The sequence below is a fragment of the Triplophysa dalaica genome, chromosome 10 (assembly GCF_015846415.1).
Source record: "Triplophysa dalaica isolate WHDGS20190420 chromosome 10, ASM1584641v1, whole genome shotgun sequence".
Taxonomy (NCBI): Eukaryota; Metazoa; Chordata; class Actinopteri; order Cypriniformes; family Nemacheilidae; genus Triplophysa; species Triplophysa dalaica.
The window spans coordinates 1,454,032-1,476,856 of record NC_079551.1 but is presented as its reverse complement, the minus strand read 5'-3'; the positions used below and the strand labels follow the sequence as shown (position 1 = coordinate 1,476,856).

General features: G+C 38.3%; 3 protein-coding genes across 4 annotated transcripts; 1 reads left to right on the top strand and 2 right to left on the bottom strand.

The window, feature by feature from the left end:
• Positions 1–848: 848 nt before the first annotated feature.
• Positions 849–6,137, bottom strand: LOC130429656 (natural killer cell receptor 2B4-like). Its single transcript, XM_056758341.1, has 6 exons — positions 6,026–6,137; positions 5,571–5,894; positions 5,152–5,445; positions 4,687–4,806; positions 4,480–4,547; positions 849–2,022 (listed from the first exon to the last, which is right to left on the bottom strand). The coding sequence occupies exons 1-6, from the start codon at positions 6,072–6,074 to the stop codon at positions 1,972–1,974; spliced, it is 906 nt and encodes a 301-aa protein (XP_056614319.1). The 5' UTR covers positions 6,075–6,137; the 3' UTR covers positions 849–1,971.
• Positions 6,138–7,263: 1,126 nt separating this feature from the next.
• On the bottom strand, positions 7,264–8,725 carry LOC130429658 (uncharacterized). The gene is made up of 4 exons (XM_056758345.1): positions 8,650–8,725; positions 8,095–8,424; positions 7,658–7,969; positions 7,264–7,557 (listed from the first exon to the last, which is right to left on the bottom strand). Exons 1-4 carry the CDS (start codon positions 8,708–8,710, stop codon positions 7,448–7,450), a joined length of 813 nt encoding a protein of 270 aa, XP_056614323.1. The 5' UTR covers positions 8,711–8,725; the 3' UTR covers positions 7,264–7,447.
• Positions 8,726–10,042: 1,317 nt separating this feature from the next.
• Positions 10,043–15,505, top strand: LOC130429657 (carcinoembryonic antigen-related cell adhesion molecule 3-like). 2 transcript variants are annotated; one of them, XM_056758343.1, is made up of 4 exons: positions 10,043–10,096; positions 14,496–14,810; positions 14,887–15,183; positions 15,276–15,505. In XM_056758343.1, exons 2-4 carry the CDS (start codon positions 14,531–14,533, stop codon positions 15,455–15,457), a joined length of 759 nt encoding a protein of 252 aa, XP_056614321.1. In that variant the 5' UTR covers positions 10,043–10,096; positions 14,496–14,530; the 3' UTR covers positions 15,458–15,505. The 2 variants fall into 2 exon arrangements, with proteins under 2 accessions (XP_056614321.1, XP_056614320.1); XM_056758342.1 differs by lacking the exon at positions 10,043–10,096 and adding an exon at positions 10,137–12,719.
• Positions 15,506–22,825: the final 7,320 nt, after the last annotated feature.

The following is a 22,825-nucleotide window of genomic DNA, read 5'->3' as shown; positions in this document are numbered from 1 at the left end:
ACATAAAAAAATTCAGTCTATGAACCAAAAATATATTTAGAAAAAGGTAAATAAACATGCATGTGTCAAAAAAAGGATGGAGTTTTTGGGAGACGATAAACTTTGTAGGATTTCTGTAAAATAAAATGCACAATCCTGAAGCAATAATACCTAATGAATGGAGAAGAGATGCCTCTTTATAGAACATAAAATAGGTCAATTTATAAGGAATATGTAGCGTTATGGACTATGAATTCTATGTGCTATGTGAAATATAAAACAAAATTGTACAGTTCTGTCAATTTGTTATTGATGATTTCAAGAGTCAAATGACACTGGTGATTTGTCAACGTGTCTGTCATTATCCCTGTCTGTGTTTCCCATTCATGTTATCGACTAATGTTACTTCCTGTTTCCTGTTCCTATTGTAGTTCTTTGTAGTTCATTGGTTCTGTTTCAGGTGTGTCTTGTTGGCCCTCTCGCTACCCTGTGTATTCAAGCCCTTGTGTTTTCTTTGTCTGGTGTCTGTTGTTGTTAGAGGTCTGATCTTACATTTTGTAGTTTTTAGTTGATTCTCGTGTGTCTTGGATCTTTTGTTATTCTGTTACTTTGTTTACATTCTTTGAAATTTTACTGCACCTGGATCCGCTTCCTGCCTGAATTACTCACGTGTCCTAGGGATGTGACAATGTTATCAATTCATGGTATCGCAACAGCAAAATTGTCCCAATATTATCGTAAGGTCTTCAGGGCCTACCAGAAACGTACATTTACCATGACTGTACCTGACAGTTTAGCTCGTCCTCAAAAAAACATACAAAAACAAGCTTAAAATCAATTTTCTTTGAGTCAAACCAAAGGCGTATTGCACACATTTTATTTTGAGTTTTATGTAAACGTGACAGGACTGACCAAAAATATGGGGACAGTGGTAAAACAGTATTTACTTGTAGAATTTATGTATAATTTCATGTTTTTAATCAATCGATGTGAAAGATAACAACTTAAACTTGCTATTGATGTGAGGTTTTTTCTAAATAACAATTATTAGCATTACAAAACTGAAAGCTGTAGGTCCAATGGGGTATATGCACACGGGTCAATGACGTCACTTCTGCTCTCAAAGCACTGAGGGGGATTTTTCACCAAATGATAACTATGTGTTTAGTAAGAAAACGTTTAAATTTCGGTGAACCGTCGGCACTACAGGTAAGTAGGTAAAGTGCCTCTGTGATCTCTAGCAAGTGCAAAAGTTCACTTGGCTTCTTTCACATTTGTTGATGTACCTTGAAGTGAATCACCTGAAGTTTTTCACCTTGGTTGTCGACGTACTAAGAAGTGTTTGAATGATAGACTTGCGTTGTTGATCGTATTCCTATGTGGATCCTGAAGTGAAACGCCCTTTGTTCCTTACGGCGCCGGATGAAACAGACCTGGCAGAGATTTTAGCGGAACAACGTCATCGCTCCGTGTGCATATGCCCCATTTGGCTGAGGACAAGGACAGGATTTGTGATTTCAAAATTTGTGATTTTGTTAAACAAAATAATAGATTTTAAATCTTTCAAAGTCCAGCTGGTGCCGTTTTTTATTTTATAAGAGGGAGTTTTAAGTCATTTGACTTATCTCATACAGTGCTATAACTCAAACCTCAAAGGAAAAGTTAAGATTAGATGACAAAGAACAGAGGACAGGATATGATATGGTTCCATTTGTTCCTCACAGCAATGTTCAATAGTTGTTGTGTTAAACACGTATAGCACTTTATTCAAAGCCTTCATTTGTCTTTTTAAATATTGCAATAAATATTGTACAGCAGGCATTAAATCGAAGTATTTTGATATCGTTTCATCCCTAATGTGTACTGTACCTACAGCACACCTTTTGTAAGGGGAACAAAACAATTATGTGTGCGTGAGTAAATGAGTGAGATAAAAACACATTAAGCATATTTACAAGATCATTGCAACATGTGTCAAGTCCGAAAGTTTGATCATCTTCTCATGACTCCAGCATACACCACATCTTCCTCCATTGCAGATCTCTGACAGATACAAACACAGGAGATACAATGATAAAAAATATGCCATAGTATGCTTGCTCACACTTGCAGTTGATAAACATGAGGAAAGCATATTCAATGTCACAAGTGGAAAAGAAATGTTTGTTGTGTTTCATGGGGAGTGCCACCTCAAAAAATGGGAAACAGGGAAGAAATTCTATGATTGTCAATCTAAGAAATTCTTCCTTGTTTCCCATTTTATGATGAATCATTGATTGCTATACAGTGTGATTTTTATTATACGTAACATTATTGTATGTTTGATATATTGCTCTTCCAGTGGCCTATGAAGAAGAATGCGTGATGGTCACCTGTAGATATTACTGTACACTGTTAAAGGCAGACAGTACTGTTTTACCCAGAATGACCGAGCTGTTCTTCCCTACAAAGGCAAAGTGTAGTAACTACACAAACACTGAAACAGTGAAAAATGCCTGACATCAGACAGTCATTGCAGCCAGTTTCTGCAGTTTTGACGCTCTTGTTTCTCAGAAACAGGACAAAATTGAACCAAGAGATTGGTCACACACAAACACACACAAACTGATCAAATATATAGCTTGAATGCACTGTAAGTCACTTTGGATAAAATGTGAACATCTTAAAGACACAACACTGAGGCAGAACTATGTCTATTATCGATAATAAAACTTCAAGAATCTCCATCTTAAGCATTTGCATCTTTGGAGAAAGTGAATATAAGGTTATGTTATCTTTTTCAAATAAAAAGTGCTTATGAGCACCTTACACAGTGACTACATGTCATATAAGTAAAATGTGAGCTGTGTGTTTCAAGCACTTAGTTAAAAAAATCTAACAGACCAATATTGTGACACGAGTAGGGCCCATCAGATTTTTAATTGCTTAAAATAAAAAGTAAGGAATTGTTGATTTGTTACTCTGGTTGATCGACCAATCAGTGCTCCACGCTATTTTCAAAATGATTGGTTTAATTACGTCACGCGTTGTGTGATGCAGCAGAAAGAATCACATGAGCCTGTGTGGCCATTTCATTCCACTTATTTTAATCAGTAGTCTTGCACTAAGTCACTTATAAGTCACTTGGACTATTGTATAGTCTATATTGTTATCTGTTCATAACCACCTGTACATTAATGTTCACAGTATATAGCCTTCTGTATATATTTTTCATAGTACATACCGATTGTCATATTTTCATAGTACATGCCCATCGTAAATTATTTTCCTAATATTGTATTCTGTATTTATTCACACTGTATATCCTGCACTTGCTAATTGCACTTCTGGTTAGACCTAAACTACATTTCGTTACACTGTACTTGTATATGTGTAATGACAATAAAGTTGAATCTGAATCTGAATCTGAATCTAGTCTTGACCTCATGGGTATATAAGGTATATAAAGTTGTCCACCCAGAGACAAGTCATTCTTGGTACCGCCCTTCGGTGGCGGTGTAGGTGGCTACCGATGGTAGGATAGCCTACTGGTTGTTTTGTCTTTCTTTTTTTTTGATGTTTAACATCTTGTTCTATTTCTATCTATTGGGGTGCCTGTAGAGAAGCTTTATGTTGTGTGCTAGCTGTGGTTTGGTGTTTACATTGAATGCTGTGCTATTATTGTTTGTACTTAATCTTGTGTACGTGTTTGTGGTGTGGTTTGCCACTTATCGTAAGCTTACAACTAGCTAACCGCTCCAGTTCCCTGAATGTTGGAAATATTGGAATATTGAATGTTGGGCAAGCAAGCAGCTGAATGTAAGACCTATTTAATAAAGCATTTTTGCACATTTATACCCACGTCTCTGGTCTAACAATCCTTGGCGTACGAACCAGTGTCCTTCACACTTTTATTGCTCACATGGTCGTGTGGTGGCGTAGTCGACTATTTAAAGAAAATTAGACACAGTTCCTTAACTGGGCCCTCTCGAGTGTAAACCTCTACAGGCCACTATCGTCCCTGCTTTACCACTCGGTTACACATAGCATCTTTTGTGCCAAGAGTTTAATTTATATGCTGCGGTTCAGCACAATATTGAGTTTTTTTTAATAAATTATGAAAAGTAGACTGCTAAAGCTAAATATTACACTGCATATGACTTATCTCAACAAACTCTTCTCACCCTTGAACACTCCGCCTTTTCATGGTTTGACTGGTACTGGCGTATGCGTCTCCTACCGCTACGCAAAATATGCATAGCGTGGGGGTTGCTAGGGCCAAACTAAGAACCACTATGTTTATGCTTGTTTGCTGTATAATCTAGGTGTGTCAATTTAGTAATATATAGAAACCTAATGAAATGGTCATATACAGTAAATATACATAATGGCCCCTCGTTTACAGACAGGCCCCCTCAAAAATTTATTTTGGCTACGCCATTGTAACACACATCAGTGGGCTATCAAAATATTTGACTGCATATTAATGATATAGCCTACAATCGATTTATGAGTACATACCGGGTTATTTGTGTGTCTTTTATTGAATGTTGTCTCCACGTAGGTAATCTCCTCCTCATCGGTCTGAACTGTTTAAACAATAATAACAGCCATGTTTAAATATATTAAACTTTGCTTCTTTATTCAAAGATTTTAGATAAATAATGTATATATATATATATATATATATATATATATATATATATATATATATATAAAAACGTTTACCTTTTTGATTTGTTTTTTTGTGTTTCCTGCGGATCCAGAAGATCAGAACAGAAATAACAATCATCAGAGATCCAACAACAGCACAAGAGATCACTGCTATATCTCTGATTCGCATCGGCCCTGTAAATAAAGTTTCATTTTAATAGAAAAAGAATAGGTCAATTGTACGTAGTTGAACTGTAAATCAGTGAATAGCTTGGTTAGAGTATATAATTCAAATGAGCAATGTTATATATAAAAATATTGTCCATTAAAGTGACTTACAAACAAGGCGTTTTAAATCACATTTATGGGATTAATTGTGAAAAACAGTAATAGGATGTTCTCAGAATTCCCTGTGTCAGCTTTCTTATTTGACATATGTTCTCAATTTTGCATTATGGTGTCCCATTATGGCTAAAACATCACTATATTTTTAAGTTGGATAGATCTCCTACTTAAATATTAACATCACATGTTACTCACCTGAACCTGCAGACGTGTGACAGAGTTGAGTTATGTGTAGATGTTGTGTGAGGTTTGTGATGGGATTGTTGACCACACATCTGTATGTGTTTGTATCCTGATATTCCACCTCCAGAGGTAGAGAGAGTCTGATGTTGAGATCAGACACACTGATGCTGGACAATAAACTCTTTCCTTTGTACCAGGAGACACTCACATCATGTGACACCTTGACCACCGAACACAACACTGAACAATTTGATGATGAAGATGATGAAGAACAGTCTCTGGTGATGACAGGAATAGGAAGACGAGCTGAAAAAACATTGCCAAAGTAAGTGAACATCAACCAGATGCTCTCGATTATTTTGACTTTAACTCCCTATAACACTTATGATTGAAACTTGAAGGAAACTGATCAACTGTGATTCTGAACTCACCATAAACGATGACTTTGAAAATGAAGCTAACTAGCTTTGCATTTCTATTGAAGGCTACTTTATAAAGTCCAGTGTGTTGAGTTTTGATGTTTGTGATGATGAGAGATCCAGTCTGATCATCTATCTCTACATGATTCTTCAATCTCTCACTGATAGATGATATTTTGTTTTTGTGGATTGTTGCTATAATTTCAGTTTGACTATGAACACCAAAAGTCCACTCGATTCCTTCATCTGTCAGTTCAGTAATATTTGTGTGTAGAGTGACAGAATCTCCCTCCGTCACTGACAGGACTGTGTTTATTTGAACCGCACCAAACACACCTGAAAGAAAAATATACAACACTTCAAATATTTATGAAACACAGAATAGCACATTTCAGTTAAAGCTCATGTGTAAAAACACAGATAGACATGAATGAAGAAATAACCCATATAAAGAAAAAATCACTTACTGTCTAAATGCCACAAACATACACAGAGAAGAACTATTAAACGATTCATTTTCCGCTAGAGATGACGATGTCTGCAAAGGCGTTTGTGCGCCCCGGCACCGCTCGCGTGAACGCGCACACGCGTGCGCTTCAAAGTTCCGTCTCTGACGTGCGTAAACCACGAAGAGACCAAGAGAACGTCTTTAACTCATACAAGACTTTGAGAAGAAGTTTATATGTCGACAGCACAACATCTGGTCTTCATCAAAAACGACGGAGTCCAAATTAAGATTTAAAATGTTTTTATCTGAGGAAAACGCAGAGAGAAATATTTTATATCTTTGCAGAATGGGTCAGACTGACCAGCCATGATATTTAATCACTGTTATATTTGTTATATGATAAATCTTGTTATATTATACAAGTTATAGGTTGATAAAGCATTCATAGTTTTTGAACATTGAACTGTTGAATGGGTTCGATTTCTAGAGAAAACACATATGAATGTGACACAATGTAAGTAGGCCTAACTATTGATTAAACATAATTGCAAATAAAAATCCATTCAATGCTTAAATGTTCCACTAAAATATCAGATACCAAGGCCTGCTTTAAGACAGTATAGATCCCAAATGGGTTTGGCCTCTCACCTTTGACACATCTTTTCCTGTTTTAAAACATCCGTGTTGTTGAATTTTAAACAATGTGCATATAGGAATGGAACAGAAGAAACCTTTCACCAGAAAACTAAACACGCACACCAACCACAAACACTAATAGACATGTTGTTTGTCCTGGACCGATGGGACCACATGTGTGATGAGACCACAACAGTTTCACTTTGACTCACTCATCTGTGACCTGTGTCATACTTATCCTACATGATTAAAAAAAATAGATATATAACATTTCGTATTCCTGTTAATATATTTCTGTGTGTGACATCTAGAGCTATTGAATGATGTTTATTAGTGATTGTTTGTTCATCGTCGAATGTACCCGATCTTGTTATTTTTATTTTACATCTACTGAGTCTTTTTCACACATTCTGTAGGATTGATGGTGTTTTTAGCCTATGTGTTTGTGGTTGAGACTGACTGAAGCATTCACTTCCTGAGGATAGAAAAGCATGAGTATGTATATTCTATGTTGTACATGCACACACGTGATATGTGTTAGTACAAAAAGCATGTAAGTTGTGAGAATAATTCAAGCAATTTTTATTGTGACAAGAGAAATCGTTTCAAAGAAACTTTGCAGAACATTCAAAGATAATAATAACATACAGCAATATACACCTCTTGACACATAGTTATGTAAATAAAATTGCAATACATCTTCCAAACACACGGAGCCTTTAAATGACAAATATATTTAACAATAGAGCAAAAAAGTTCAAGAGATTCATTTAGATTCTGATTCATTAGAGGTTGATGGTGATTCTCATCTGGATCTGACGTCATAAACCAGAAAAGCAACAGTAACCACGCCCACCAGAGCAGAGACGACCAATCGAATCACAGCTTCAGTAAAACCACAACTGTGGACGCCAGCTGAAAGAAATGAAAGAAAAGCTTGTTTTAACTTTAAACCTTGTAGCAACTGTATATCAACATACAAGAACATTTGACAATATAAATGAAAAGAGTAAACATACATGTGACTCACCTGAAGAAGTGTGACAGAGTTGAGTGATGTGTAGATGTTGTGTGAGGTTTGTGATGGGATTGTTGACCACACATCTGTATGTGTTTGTATCCTGATATTCCACCTCCAGAGGTAGAGAGAGTCTGATGTTGAGATCAGACACACTGATGCTGGACAATAAACTCTTTCCTTTGTACCAGGAGACACTCACATCATGTGACACATTCATCACTGAACACAACACACAACAACATGATGATGAAGATGATGAAGAACATTGAGAAGAGACTCTGGAGATGACAGGAACAGACAGACCAGCTGAAAAAATATTCAGTCAATAAAGTAAATAATCAACTAACCGAATACCTAAACTGAACACTTTACATTGCATTAACTTCTCTCTTTTTGACACCATCTTAAATGTTACTTTCTTCTGAACTCACCATAGACGATAACTCTGTAAATGTAGTTAACTAGCTTTGCATTGGTGATGGTTACTTTATAAAGTCCAGTGTGTTGAGTTGTGATGTTTTTTATGATGAGAGATCCAGTCTGATCATCTATCTTTAATTTTAATGTCTCATCGACAGATGATGACGTCATCTTGTCTTTGTAGATTGTAGCTATGATCTCATCTGGACTGTGAACACCAAAGGTCCACTCAATATCTTCATCTGTCTTTAGTTCAGTAATGTTAGTGTGTAGAGTGACAGAATCTCCCTCCGTCACTGATATTAATGTGTTTATTTGATCCATCTGAGCACCAAACACACCTGCAGGACAATCAATAGAAAACGCACATTATTGACATTACACGGTTTATTAAAACACAACTAATATACCACAAATCACTAAATAAAGCTTTATGTGAGGCCTGAAGAAACAGACATGAACTAAAACATATTTCTTAACATTAATCCACATTTATATAAGAATCTTGTGAGAAGCGTCTGTTTCCTGCAAGAACTGAATGTGTGAAAACCTCAAATGTCACCTACCAGTCGAGTGCCACAAACACAAGAGCAGAAGAACGTTCCCACGAATCATCTTCTGACACATTCTGATGCTTTTTTCTCTTCGTAAACTATTATTAAGTTAATAAGATTTTCTTTACAAAACAACTCAGTTGATGGACAGTTTGCCCTCCTCCCTCATTCACACACACATCACTGACAGATATAAATGAATGTAATGAAAACACATACATATATAAAATTGAATATTTTGATGATGATTTGTATAGTATATCATTTTTTTATTTAAAAGCAGGTGATCGAAGCCTAAACCTCGGTTACATCCACACATGGACGAGGACACACTGGCACAGAGAATCTGCTAGAAGTCCAAACACAAACATATATTAAATGTGGATGCCATGCTGCTATATGTAGTGCCAAGCCTAAGTCACATATATTATTAGACCACAAAATTAATATGACGTGTGTATGTGTGTGTGTGTGTGTGTGTGTGCGTGTGTGTGTGTTTGTGTGTGTGTGTGTGTGTGTGTGTTGTTTCCATTGAAAACCACAATCAACTGAACTAATAATGTGAACCTTCACCTCCATGTGTGGTCAGATCTGATGTGTATTTGATCTTTCACAACATCACTCTACCACAGCAGGACATTCTGTCTCTTATATTAATGTTAATGATTTAAAGTTAACAAATGTGAAAAATACCATTTCTATACAGGGTTTATTTTAATGTTTTTAAACGTCATTTAAAAGCTTTAGTTTGACTTCACTTACATAAACACGCATTTATTAACCCGTGATTATTGAATTATTAGCCCATTGTATGTAGAACAAACTCATTTAACCAAATCTGTCCTGAGGTCAATAAATAAATGTGAGGCCTCCATCTGATCTGTGTAAAGTCACCTGCAGTCTCTTCTCTTGAACACTAGAGGTCTCTATTACACAGAGTTGTGTTTTATTTCGTCATTGTCTAGTTCGGTTAATTTTTTGTAATTCCATCATGTTATTTACATAACTGAGACTACATATCACATACATATTTGTATTTATGTATTTATTTCACGTCTTTAATTATTATTTAATTATTTTAAACATTCTAATTTATTAATGTTTTAATTTATACATTGTATTATTTTATTTATTGATTTAGCAAATTCCGATTTTATGTGAGAATCACTTCAGCCCTACACACTTATGAGAGCACATGTGATGTGGGCATTTCCATATTTCCACTTATCGCTGTAAGATAGTGTTGCAAACATACAATAATATTCTTTCCTAGCAACTTATAAAATATTAAAATTAATTTAATTGTTATTTCGTGTGGCACTTTGTAAAAACAAAATAACAAACAAACATAAGAAGTGTGTAGTTTGTTATTTGAAAAAAAACTGGGAGGACGCCACACATGATCACGTGACCGTCTCAAGCGACTTCCCAGTAGTGACCAGGAACATACATTTTTAAGGTATGTTTGTTTGTTAATATATATATTTGATGTTCATATGCATTAACAAAGACATTTTACTTGACACAAAAAAAACATTTAAATCTTGAAGAAAGAGAGAGAGAGAATCTGTTATGTAGCTCTGTGTTCGATTGATCTTCCTGCTGTGATCGATGTGATTTTATTTGATCTTGCACTTTCCACAGAGACAATTTATTATGTAATATTAACATTATTATATATGTGTAACAGATTTATTATGGTTGTGTAATTATCATTAAAAATCCCCTTCTTTTCTAACCACTAGCTCGTTACGCTCAGATCACTTCCTGTTGAGGCGAGAGGAGTTTATCTCGTGGCTGAACGAGCCCTTTAATGCAAATATTGTTGATGTTTAACAATATATTTTGAATTAAATATGTTCTTGTTTCGTTAGACACACTCTGCACGGCGGGATTACTAAAATGTTTGTGACTGTATTAGAGGTTAGCGCCTGTTAGCATGCCTTGCAAACTCTTCGTTTGCCAACAGGTTGATGTAAATACAGACAACTACCAAACACATGTTCACAATTAATATTCTGTTTATGCGGGTATGTTGTCATTTCATGTACAGTCATCATGTGAGGCATATTATGTTTGTCTTGTTAGCCTTATGTTTAGAAGTACATCATGGAGATGGTGGTCTAGTGGGTTAAACCACTGAACTGATAAATCAAAGGTTGCTGGTTCTATCCCAGCAGCCACCACCAGTGTGTCCTTGAGCAAGACACTTTACTCCATGTTGCTCCAGGGGGATTGTCCCTGTAATAAGTGCACAGTAAGTCGCTCTGGATAAAAGCGTCTGCCAAATGACTAAATGTAAATGTAAGTATAATTCGCTCGGATCAAAAAAAAATTCGCTCGGATCACTTCCGTTTGAGGCGAAATCTCGTGTCTGAACGAGCGATTTAATGGATGATGTAAATACAGAGAGATACGAAACACATGTTCACAAATAATATTTTTGATCCGGATCAAACCTTTAGTTTGGGTTTTTCAGAAATTTTTTGTAGGATTTGGATCACTTTGATCCAAAAAATCTGGATTAAACTGATCCCATCAGAAGGGTGGATTCAGTGTGGATTTCATGGCCAAAATGTAATGAAAACTTTAAAAATGTATCAAATAATACTATATTTGGATCATGCAGTATCTTACAAGTATCTTATTTATTCATAAGGTTTTAATTTTATTTGTTCATCCATCAGGCTACAGTGATTAGGTAATCTTTAACGTATTCAGCCTTTCAGTATGGGCCTACAGCAAAGTAGAAAGAGTTTGGCCTCATAAAATAATCCTCCAAACAGCTGTCAAAAGTGACCAAAACAATACATTTTATTCTGTCACTAATTGATATATATATTCATCACAATTGATTTTTTTTGTTTTTAGAATATTTGTTAGTGATGCATGCAATGATTACAGAATAACCAAAAAAATGCAAAGAATGGCAATCACTGATTTTTGAAATCCAAAACAAATCCAAATCAGAAATAGTGTCTAACTATTTTGTCCCTTGTTGCACGTCCTGTTTGCTCGTTCTGGCAGAATGCAGGAGGTTGGTTAGGGTCTCCAAGGGGCTCAGGTGCATCATTGTCAGCACAGAGAGGGACATTGCCCTTAGTAGCGATGTTGTGCACGACAATACAGGCAAGGGTTATGTTGCATGCTTTCTGTGGTTCCGCTCTCAGGTAGTTAAGGCATGCAAAGCGCATCTTAAGAACTCCATTTAAACGCTCAATTGCACATCTTGCTCTGCAATGAGCAGTGTTGAAGCATGCCTGCGCCGGTGTATTTGCTGTTAGAAAAGGAGTCATCAGCCATGGTAGGAGGTTATCCAGCACTGGTTATCCAGATTTGGTGATCCTGAAAAGTTCCTATCCGGATCAGATTGATCCAATCCGATGTTGCTTTAAAAAACTGGCTCCAAAAGTAAACTGGATTACGTTATCACGGATCGCAAAAAAATGATTACTAAATAAGGATCAATTTTATCCGGATTAAACCTTTTGAAAAACCGGGCCCAGGGCATTGATTGTAAGAGTCCATTTATTTTTCAATAATACTGAAGAAATCCAGTTGTGTTACAAAGGAGGCGCTAAAGTGACATCTAGTGGCCACCTGGGGAAGCGCCAAAATGGTTTGTTCATTTGACGAAGAAAAGTGCGTCATCAGTTGTGTCGATCGACTTGACCTGCAGATATCTTCTAGAGGTCTATATGACATCTGACTGCAGACGTCTCAGAGATGTAAGGGAGATGAGCAAACAGCATCTGCCAGATGTCTTGCAGCTATCAAATAGACGTCTGCCAGATGTACGTGTGATATCTGGGGGGCGGCCACTAACTGACACACACACACACAGTATAGATGGTCTCAGGTTTGACACACAGTGATGACAAACAAGCAGAAAGTCAACCACACCTCTCCACCTCCTGTCAACTTCAGTCAGGATACGACAACACGTTTCTTTAAGTGCTTTGAAACAGCAGTAATGCAACACAGTCCACTAGTGTTTATTTATTCAGTCTTTTAGAGAGTTATTATTTCACAACAGAAAATGCTTTACACATCTTTTGTGTTGTGCTTGTGGACTCTGATCGGTAAGTTTACCTTATTTTTCTATATTTGCTTCTGTAATAATTGTTAGTTTTTAATCAATCACACAATGGGCACAAATAACATTATAAGAAAACTTATTATACATTCTTCAAAATACATTTATAGATTTTACAGCAAAATCTATAATGAATTCAACCGTCCTTGATAAATTTGGGGTCACAAAGACGGAAGGCCTACGATACATAAATAAACTTTGATCAGTTGATCAAACGCTTTAGTTTATAGTTTGCAGTTCTTCAGAGAAAGTGATGAAATCCAATTTAATGCTTTAAGATATTCTCAATAAAGATGCTGCACAAAAGTGTGGACTTCTGTACACAAAAGGAGTAAATATTCTCTGATGAGCCTTCTTAAAAATGATCTCTAGAGCAGTGGTTCCCAAAGTGGGGGCGTAGTGGGGGGCGGGGGGTCGCGAGATGATTTACAGAAACTTAATTTAAAAAAAAAACTGTATATGTAAAAAAAGGTAGTAATGATGCGAGTATAAATTTAGGATAATACAAAATAAACTGGAAATAAAACTTCCCGACCAATATGACTGGATAAGGTCACCATTTAATGTAACTACGGAAAATAATCTGGCGTCAGATATGGAAGATGCGCTAATAGAACTTTCATCCGATCGAATCCTGAGGACGGCATTTGACAGCAAGACGCTGGATGAGTTCTGGGTTTCTGTTGCGCTGGAATATCCACAGTCGTCGAAAGCCGCGTTGGATCATGCAATTTGGCTCAACGTATTTATGCGAAAAGACATTCTCCGGTTAAACACAGTTCACGGTTTAACGTGGAATATGATCTGCGGGTGGCGATCTGCTTTGCTCCGCGCACAGCGCCCATCCATCACATTAGGCGTTTTTTTCTGAATACAAAGTTATTGTTGTATGCGTGTTACAGGCAGCTTGTTCGTATTCTGTCTTTATTTCACAGTTATGGGATGTATTTGTTTTTGTCCGTTATTTGTTAATAAAATAGCCTGGCTTAGAGATTGTGTTCCTTTTTGTTTTAGCTCTGTCAGTATGTAACCAAATCGCAAATCCTTACAAGCTGTCGGAGGAAAACACAAAGAGGAGAAAGGAGGGGGAGGAGGGGGGGGTCGCGGGTCGTCAGCAGTCTAATATTGGGGGTCGTGGTCTGAAAAATTTGGGAACCCCTGCTCTGGAGGAATAAAGCAACAATAAAAGCATCTGAATTAACAATACAATTCATTCATGTGTGCGTAATTCAGTGGAACCATTTCTGCTTCTCTTCATATCACTTTAAATTGTTCTTTTGTGAACGCGCAGCATGTTTGTTGTAAGATGATGAGTGATTTATTTCAACACTTAATTTATAGGTTTTATATGGAAAGCATCACACTTCTCAAAGACTTATACACACTGTTTCCTCTTCTCTGTATACATATGAAATCACAAACAACAGCAAACATTCACTCATCTCTTGCAAACGCAAACATTTTATTCACTCACAGCTGTGTGGTATCAGTCTGGATCATCCATAAACATGACATCATGCTCATGAGATTACTTATCTCTTCATTTGTCAAATAAATCAAGTGTAAATGTATCGTGTCTGAAATCTGATGCTTTAACAGAGATGTCACGGCCTTCAGTGTCTGTCACCAAAGCAGCACATGTAATGGAGGACTGAAGTTTACACCCTACACACCTCTCACACCTCAAACTCTCTTCAACATCCGCCTCATTTACTGGTAAAGTTGTTCATTGTGTGATTGTGATTGTGTTTGTGTTGTTCAGGTGTGTTTGGTGATGAAGTGAAGTCAGTGTCAGTGATGGAGGGACATTCTGTTACTCTACACACTGATACTCAACTACACAAACATGATCTGATCGAGTGGAGGTTTGGTGTTCAGGGCTCAGTTATAGCTAAACTGAACAGAGAAGCAAATAAAACGTCATTTATCAGTGAGAGATTGAAGAATCATTTACAGTTGGATCATCAGACTGGATCTCTCATCATCACAAACATCACAACTCAAAACACTGGACTTTATAAAGCTGAGATCATTGGAAATACTTTTCAAAACAAACACTTCAATGTTACTGTCTATGGTGAGTTGAGAAATATTATAATCACTCTTTTAAATATCCTGATCATTGTAATATTCAAACTGCAAATGTTTTTCAGCTGGTCTGTCTGTTCCTGTCATCTCCAGAGTCTCTTCTCAATGTTCTTCATCATCTTCATCATCATGTTGTTGTGTGTTGTGTTCAGTGATGAATGTGTCACATGATGTGAGTGTCTCCTGGTACAAAGGAAAGAGTTTATTGTCCAGCATCAGTGTGTCTGATCTCAACATCAGACTCTCTCTACCTCTGGAGGTGGAATATCAGGACAACAACACATACAGATGTGTGGTCAACAATCCCATCACAAACCTCACACAACATCTACACATCTCTCAACTCTGTCACACGTGTGAAGGTGAGTCACATTTATGTTTACAGTTATTTAAATACTGTATTTTCAGATGCAAGAATGTATTTAAAATAAAAACATCTCTTTGATTACTTGAGGTTGTGTCTGCTGTTGTGGTTTTACTGAAGCTGTGATCCGATTGGTCGTCTCTGCTCTGGTGGGCGTGGCTACTGTTGCTATTCTGGTTTATGACGTCAGATCCAGACGAGAATCCGCATCAACCTCTGATGAATCAGATTATCAAAAACAAGAAAGATATTTTTTAAATAATATTTTTTAATCAAAAACATCAAATCAACTTCATTAAAACATTATCTATATCGTCTTATCAATTTTTTTATTTAATTTATTAATGTTGCTGCTGAGTTTTTTGTGTTTGAAAGCTTGAACATTATAGAATTGACTCTTCTATACATAAACTTTTCATCCTAAATGAGTAAGAGGTAATAATACACACGAATAATCAACAATCAATGGTGAAGAAACACTAATAAGCAACCATCAGTCAAAATCCAATAATGACTGAAAATGACTAAATAAACCTCATCGTGGAGTCAAGTCACATTTGAACAGAATAAACATGCATGTTGTTTTTATCATGTAGAAGGGATGTGACACGGGTCTACATATGAGTGAGTCAAAGTGAAACTGTTGTGGTCTCATCACACGTGTGGTCTCATCTGTTCAGTTTGTTCCTAAGAGCTCGTCTGAATGTGTTTGTGGTTGGTTTGCGTGTGTTGTTTTCTGTTGAAAGGTTTCCACTCATCATCTTTCCAAATGCATGTATATAGCATATATAGATATATCCCCGACTTTACAATTTGATCTTGACAAAGTAGATGACGTGCTTTCCCCATTAATTTTAAATCTCTGTTATATTCTCACTCTATAAGTGTTAGAACTCATACAACTATAATAAGGAACGTTTGTGCGTTAACGTTTTACCGTCCGTTTGACGCAGAGATCAGACGCGCGTTCACGCGAGCGGCTGTAGTTACAGTGTGTGGGATGGAAATCAGTTTCTATCACATTACAAATGACGCATATTTTTTCTCCACACCTCTGCAGAATATGGTTCGTGTACTTACAGTTGTGTTTGTGGCATTTCAACGATAAGTGATATTTTCGCATTTTACATAAAGTTTATGCACCTTGTGAAAATTAACTTTGGTTTCTACCGCTTATCCGAACTACCTCGGGTCACAGGGAGCCTGCGCCTATCTCAGGAGTCATCGGGCATCAAGGCAGGATACACCCTGGATGGAGTGCCAACCCATCGCAGGGCACACACACTCACTCACTCACTCACTCACGCACTCACCCTACGGACAATTTTTCCAGAGATGCCAATCAACCTACCATGCATGTCTTTGGACCAGGGGAGGAAACCGGAGTACCCGGAGGAAACCCCCGAGGCACGGGGAGAACATGCAAACTCCACACACACAAGTCGGAAGCGGGAATCGAACCCCCAACCCTGGAGGTGTGAGGCGAACGTGCTAACCACTAAGCCACCGTGCCCCCCAGAATGATTATCATTGATTCTCAAAAAAAATTTAAGCTCGTCTGCCTGTTCCCATCATCTCCAGAGTCTCTTCTCAATGTTCTTCATCATCTTCATCATCATGTTGTAGTGTGTTGTGTTCAGTGATGAATGTGTCACTTGATGTGAGTGTCTCCTGGTACAAAGGAAAGAGTTTATTGTCCAGCATCAGTATGTGTGATCTAAAGAAACAAAACAAACAGGGTGTGAAGTGTGTGGGAAAGAATACAGTTTTATTGATACTGTGAGTTATATAAAGAGTGACGTCCTTTGTTCAGATGAGGGCGCCCTCGTGTGGTAGGAGCGGGTGCATGTGTTTTACAGTTCACACAAAAATGCTAATTCTGTCATAATTTCCTCACCTACTCGGAGTCAAAATCTTTCTGGTTATTAGCATTCTTCCGAATATCTTTCTCTGTGTTTATTACAACAAAGACATTTGTACAGATTTGGAACAAACAGAATTAGCATTTTTGGGTGAACTGTCCCCTTTATGGTTACTCTAAAACACAAAGTCTTGTGTAATACTGTTTTATGGTCAGAATGATGGAATGATGTTTATGAATGATATAACATTTCAGACATATGTCTTCAAACTGTTAACCATAACATTTTCATTAGTAATTTATTCTGCAGTAACAACACTAAAGTTTACAGTTATTTTTATGAATGTCTATTTTGTGTTACAGCTTCACATTGGGTAGTATCAGCAGGGATGGGCAAAAATACATCAAAATGTATTCTGAAATAAAATACCAAATACCTTACTTTTAATTGTATCAAAATAAACTACAAAATACAGCGGCCACACCATGTATCAAAATTAACTACTGCATTTTTGTATTTTAAAAATAATCCAAAATACTTTTACACGGGAGAGAGCATGAAATTTCCTGGCAAACTCTCCATCAATTGGCCTATATGATCTAGCCATTCACAGCTACACTGATTCTGTGAATTAAATAAACATTGTTTGATAGCAATAGGTTTTCACTGCCCAAGTCATGCAATGTCTCTGACATATGCAACTAGCAGATCAAATATTCGCATATGCCTGGCTGTGATCCCCCAGATGAAGGTTAGTTTTAAAGTTACATAAAGTTTAATGTTTTACAGTTTGCAAATTACTTGACTATATCTTAATTTAGTTTGGTGTTTGGTAACAAAGGGCCTTCTGTGTACCAGCAACACTGACTCAATGATAAACAACATTCATAATAAGACAACTGATGGCACCTGTATTTGATTTTTGCATTGAATCAATCTTTGACACCATTGTTGAGGTATGTATGAGGAGTGTTTCTGTCTAAGTGTGTCTGTGGTTTACTTTGTCACGGTGCTCTTACAAACCTCACACTTTTCAACGGTCACAATAAGTTTATAACTTTATTTGAAGCAAATATTATTTTAATACAGTTAATATTATAGAAGCAAACAAACGCAACTTTACATGTGTAAAACATCTCTTCCATTAGGCTTTCTCAATGTATAAGTCTTTTTATTATACACAATTTGAAGCACTGAATTTTTTTTTAATTTAATGAAAGTCAAGAACCCAACTAAATCAAACACTCAAAATAATGGTGATTTTTTTAAATTTTAAATTTTTTCAACATTTCAACAAGGATTTTATTGATGCAATGTTATTAAAATCGTTCAATCAACAATCAATCCCCGATCAATTCCTGAAAAGAGTTAATACTCAACATACATATGACAATAAAGACTTTTCTAGAGAATACATCACTGGAAATGAAAGATAAACACGTTTCCACCATTTTTTAGTTGAACCAGAGCTGAAATTATTATTTATTTGCTTTAGTCTAGAGTTCTGCTTTAAAAAACAATGTTATTTTTGTTATAAATGTTCCCTTGTGTGTGAAATCACACATTCCATTGAGAACAAAACAGCATAACGATGCAAAGTCATTGCAATAGAGCATTAAAAGAAGATCCAAAGCGATACAGCGTGACGAGAACACACATCCGTCCTGATGATCCACAGAGCATAACTCTAATGCCTGCAGCATTAATGACATGTATGGACTTTTATCTTGCACACAAAGACGTTTGTTAAATGTATAGTGTCGATTATGAAAAATCAGTTTTACAAGAAACAGGTTTACAATACACATGCACTGCCGTGAGCAGGCCTGACAAAACGTTGCTAAACCTTTTTTAAAGGAAACGGTGGTGCGGTTGAACACACTGTTGTGATGAAGCAAGAGTAGAAATATGGCAGCTGAGAAGGCCATTTTTGGGTTTTTTTGAAGAATTTTCAAAGCCTGATGAAATCTGTATAAATACATGTTGAATACTGCAAAATATATCTCTTCCAATATCTGCAATAGTTGCATACACCGAGCCGCAGCAGACACATTTGAATGACTTTACTTAGTTTACAATGTAATGTTGACACTGAAATTAGTTATTATTATCTTTTTTCATGCACAACCGACAAACATAACATATGCTGAAAGTAGCAAGCTGACATGGGGCTGCTGCTCAGTAAAATACATTAAGCCTCGGCTACTAACCCACAGGACGAAAGCTCAACATAAACTAAATCAATTAATGCAATTTATGCAATAGATATATGGACATCTTGCTGCTCTTAACCCAGGTCCAGGCAATCTTCCCAGTAGGCACCAATCAGAGGACGCATTTTTATGATGTCATCACGTAGACTTCTTACAAAGTGTTTTGCAGTATTTTGACACTACAAAAATACAAACACTGAAGTATTTTGATACCAAATATGAAGCCATTTTCTTTAACCCAATCAAATACAAATGACTAAATACTATTTTGTATTTAAAACACGTATTTTAAATACATGTATCATAAATACTGCCCAGCCCTGAGTATCAGTATCTTGTGCTGCAGGATCTGTGATGATTGTAACTGCACTTCTGATCTACTGCATCTGCAGAAAACACAGAAAAACACAATAACACGGTAAATGTTTTACATGTTTCTCAGAATTGATAACAGTTAGTAACAACTGACACTGACCATCCTATTCAATCGTTTACATACAGCTGACATTGAAATGTGCTGTGTTGTTTGTGCATCAGGATATCAGATTGATAAAATGAATTTCAACATCATACGATCACTGCTAGATGAATGTGAAGAATTGGGCCTGTCACTTCATGATACGGTGAGATCATTCATGACTTGTGTGCTTCACATTTACATGCATGTGTATGTAATCATTCAATATAATGTCATAGGCTTTGTTTCTCTGTCCCTAATGCAAGTACCAGTATCAGTAAACAGATATGTGCATATAGACGGTTCATCCTAACAGCATAAACAAATGTTACTGCGCATGCTCACTTTTGTGACCCCCAACTGAACTTCCAGTACACATTCACAAACAATAGAGCGACTGTAGATTATTTCTGATAACAATCAAAATCAAAAAAATATTAAAATATGCATTTTCTTGTTATGGGAAATGCAAGTTTTTACTGATTGTGCATGTAAAGTTATTTTATTTATATAGATTTGCCATCACCCACTGTACCCCTCTGACATCATCGACAATCCTCGACATCTGACACACATCAGACTGGAGTGTGGTACTGTAAATGCGATATAAATACTTTTTACTTTAAGAAGCAATCCCTTGAAATGTCATGATTTATCAGATGAATCCATCATTAATTTGCTAAATCTGAATACATTTCATGACCACTAAAACATGTTGTGATTGGTGCTCTTAATTTGACTGTAATGTTAGGCTAATTATCCATGCAGATGTTAAAACATGCAACAAAATTTCCCTGACTCTCATACGCCAAGGTAATAGCGTCCACCACCCAGTGAGAGAGCCTCTGTTTTGATACAGCCCGACCTTTGGTTCCCCCACCAAAACACACGAAGAGCTGTTCAGACTGCCGATAGCCAATATAATTTAAATGCTGCGCTGTGGTGTGTTTCGAATTAGGATTGGTGCCTGTCAGAACAGCTGACTGTTAGCTGGAGCAATCTAAACTCATGTGACCAGCCTGAACTAACGCGATGCTTGATGTGGAAGGCACACGACACCCCGAAATAGTGTCAAGTACACGCTGAAGAAGTGCATTTAAAACCCCCGAAGCGGCCAGGCATGAAGGCTCCACAGCTGCGGGCTGGGGTGAAATATCGTGCCGTTCGCTTCGGAGAATAGGTCTCTCCAGAGGGGAATCTGCCATGGCGGTGCCATTAACAATTCGCTTAGGTCCGGAAACCACGGTTGATTTGGACAAAACAGAGCGACGAAGATCACCGTCGCCGTCTCCTCTCAGATTTTGCACAGCACCAGGGGCAAAATCTTCACCTGAGGAAATGCGTAAAGCCGTCCGGCCAACGCACCGTTAGAGCGTCGCTCCCCATGGGGGAGGGGATCAGCGATAAATACAGCGGGCAGTGCGCGTTCTCGCGTGTCGCGAATAGATCCACTTCCGCCTTCCCAAAGCGTTCCCAAATTGACCGCACTGAGTCGGGATGAAGCCTCCATTCCCCGTGCGGAAGACCCTCCCTCGAAAGCATGTCTGCTCCGCAGTTCAGACGACCGGGGATATGCTCTGCCCTGACAGAGAGTAGATGCCGATCTGCCCACAGTCGGAGACTCGCAGCCTGTTTGAAAAGTGTTACGGAAACCACGGTATGTTGTCCGAGCGAATCAGGACATGTTTCTTATCCAGCCTCGACTGGAAAGTATGAAGAGCTAGAGACAGCGCCTTCAGCTCCATACAATTTATATACCATTTTCTCAGTGACTGTGTCCAACGGCCGGATGCCGGCATGCACTCGCACACTGCGCCCCATCCCTAGGACGACGCATCCGTCCCACCGACTATGTGTCTCGTCACCAGCCCCAGGGGAACTCCCCGACTGAACATGCACGGGTCGCGCCACGGGCTCAGGGCACTGAGGCAGCTGAGTGTAACCGGGACTCGTACTCGACCCGAGGACCACGCTTTCCATGGTACCCGAGCTTTCAGCCAAAACTGTAGCGGTCGCATGACCCAAAAACCTCTGGAACTCCCTCAGGGGAACAGACCGACCCGGCCTGAGCAAATGCAGAGCTGAAGAGATGGACTCCGTCCGCTCTAGAGAGAGGCGAGCGTGCATCACCACTGAGTCGAAACATAGCCCCAGATACGTTATAGACTGACTCGTGCATGTTCTTCTGCATGTATACGCGCAGCCCCAGGGATGTCAAGTGACGAAGCAGCATCTGTGTATTACCGGATAGCGCCTTCCGTGAATTGTCTAAACTCAGCCAATCATCCAGATAATTCAGAATGCGCATCCTGCTCGCTCTGAGAGGGGAAAGCGCCGCGTCCACACACTTGTGTGTGGAGTTATGTGTGCGGAGCTAATGCCAGTCCGAACGGGAGGACAGCAAATTGGTACGCTGAACCCTCGAAGGCGAATCGCAGGAACCTTCGGAGACACTTGGCTATCTGAATATGAAAATACGCATCCTTCAGATCCACGGATGCAAACCAGTCCCCGAGACGCACTTGTGCCAAGATCTGTTGTAGAGTTGTCATTATGATCGCTGGCTTGTGAAGCGCTCGGTTGACGGGTCTCAAATCCAGAATTGGACGGAGACCACCATCTCTCTTTGGCACTACAAAATACCGACCCCGAGAAGCCGCCGCGGGAGCAGCGTGATGTTTGGCCGGTCTCTGCATGGAGTGCGGCGCGGATGAAGAACGGGCTCTCGTAGACGGTTGATATGAGCGTCGAGGGAGCACAAGACTTATGGCCTTGGCGCGCTTTTGCGCCTCCCCGAAGCGCTCTACAACCGACTCCACAACGTCACCAAAGAGGGCGGAGGGAGTGATCGGGGCGTTGAGAAGAGACTTATGATCAACGTCTTTTAGATCCGCCAACGTAAGCCACAGATGACGATGGAGGACGACCATAAACCCCATAGATTGGCCGATAGCTTGTGCGGTCCTCTTCGTAGCCATCAGAGCGAAGTCGGTCGCCGCCATCAGATCCGTCGTGCCTTCCGCCTCCAGGCTGCCGCTATCCAGCGACTGAAGGATCTTAGCCTGGAACACCTGCAGCACCGCCATTGCGTGCAAAGCGGAAGCGGCT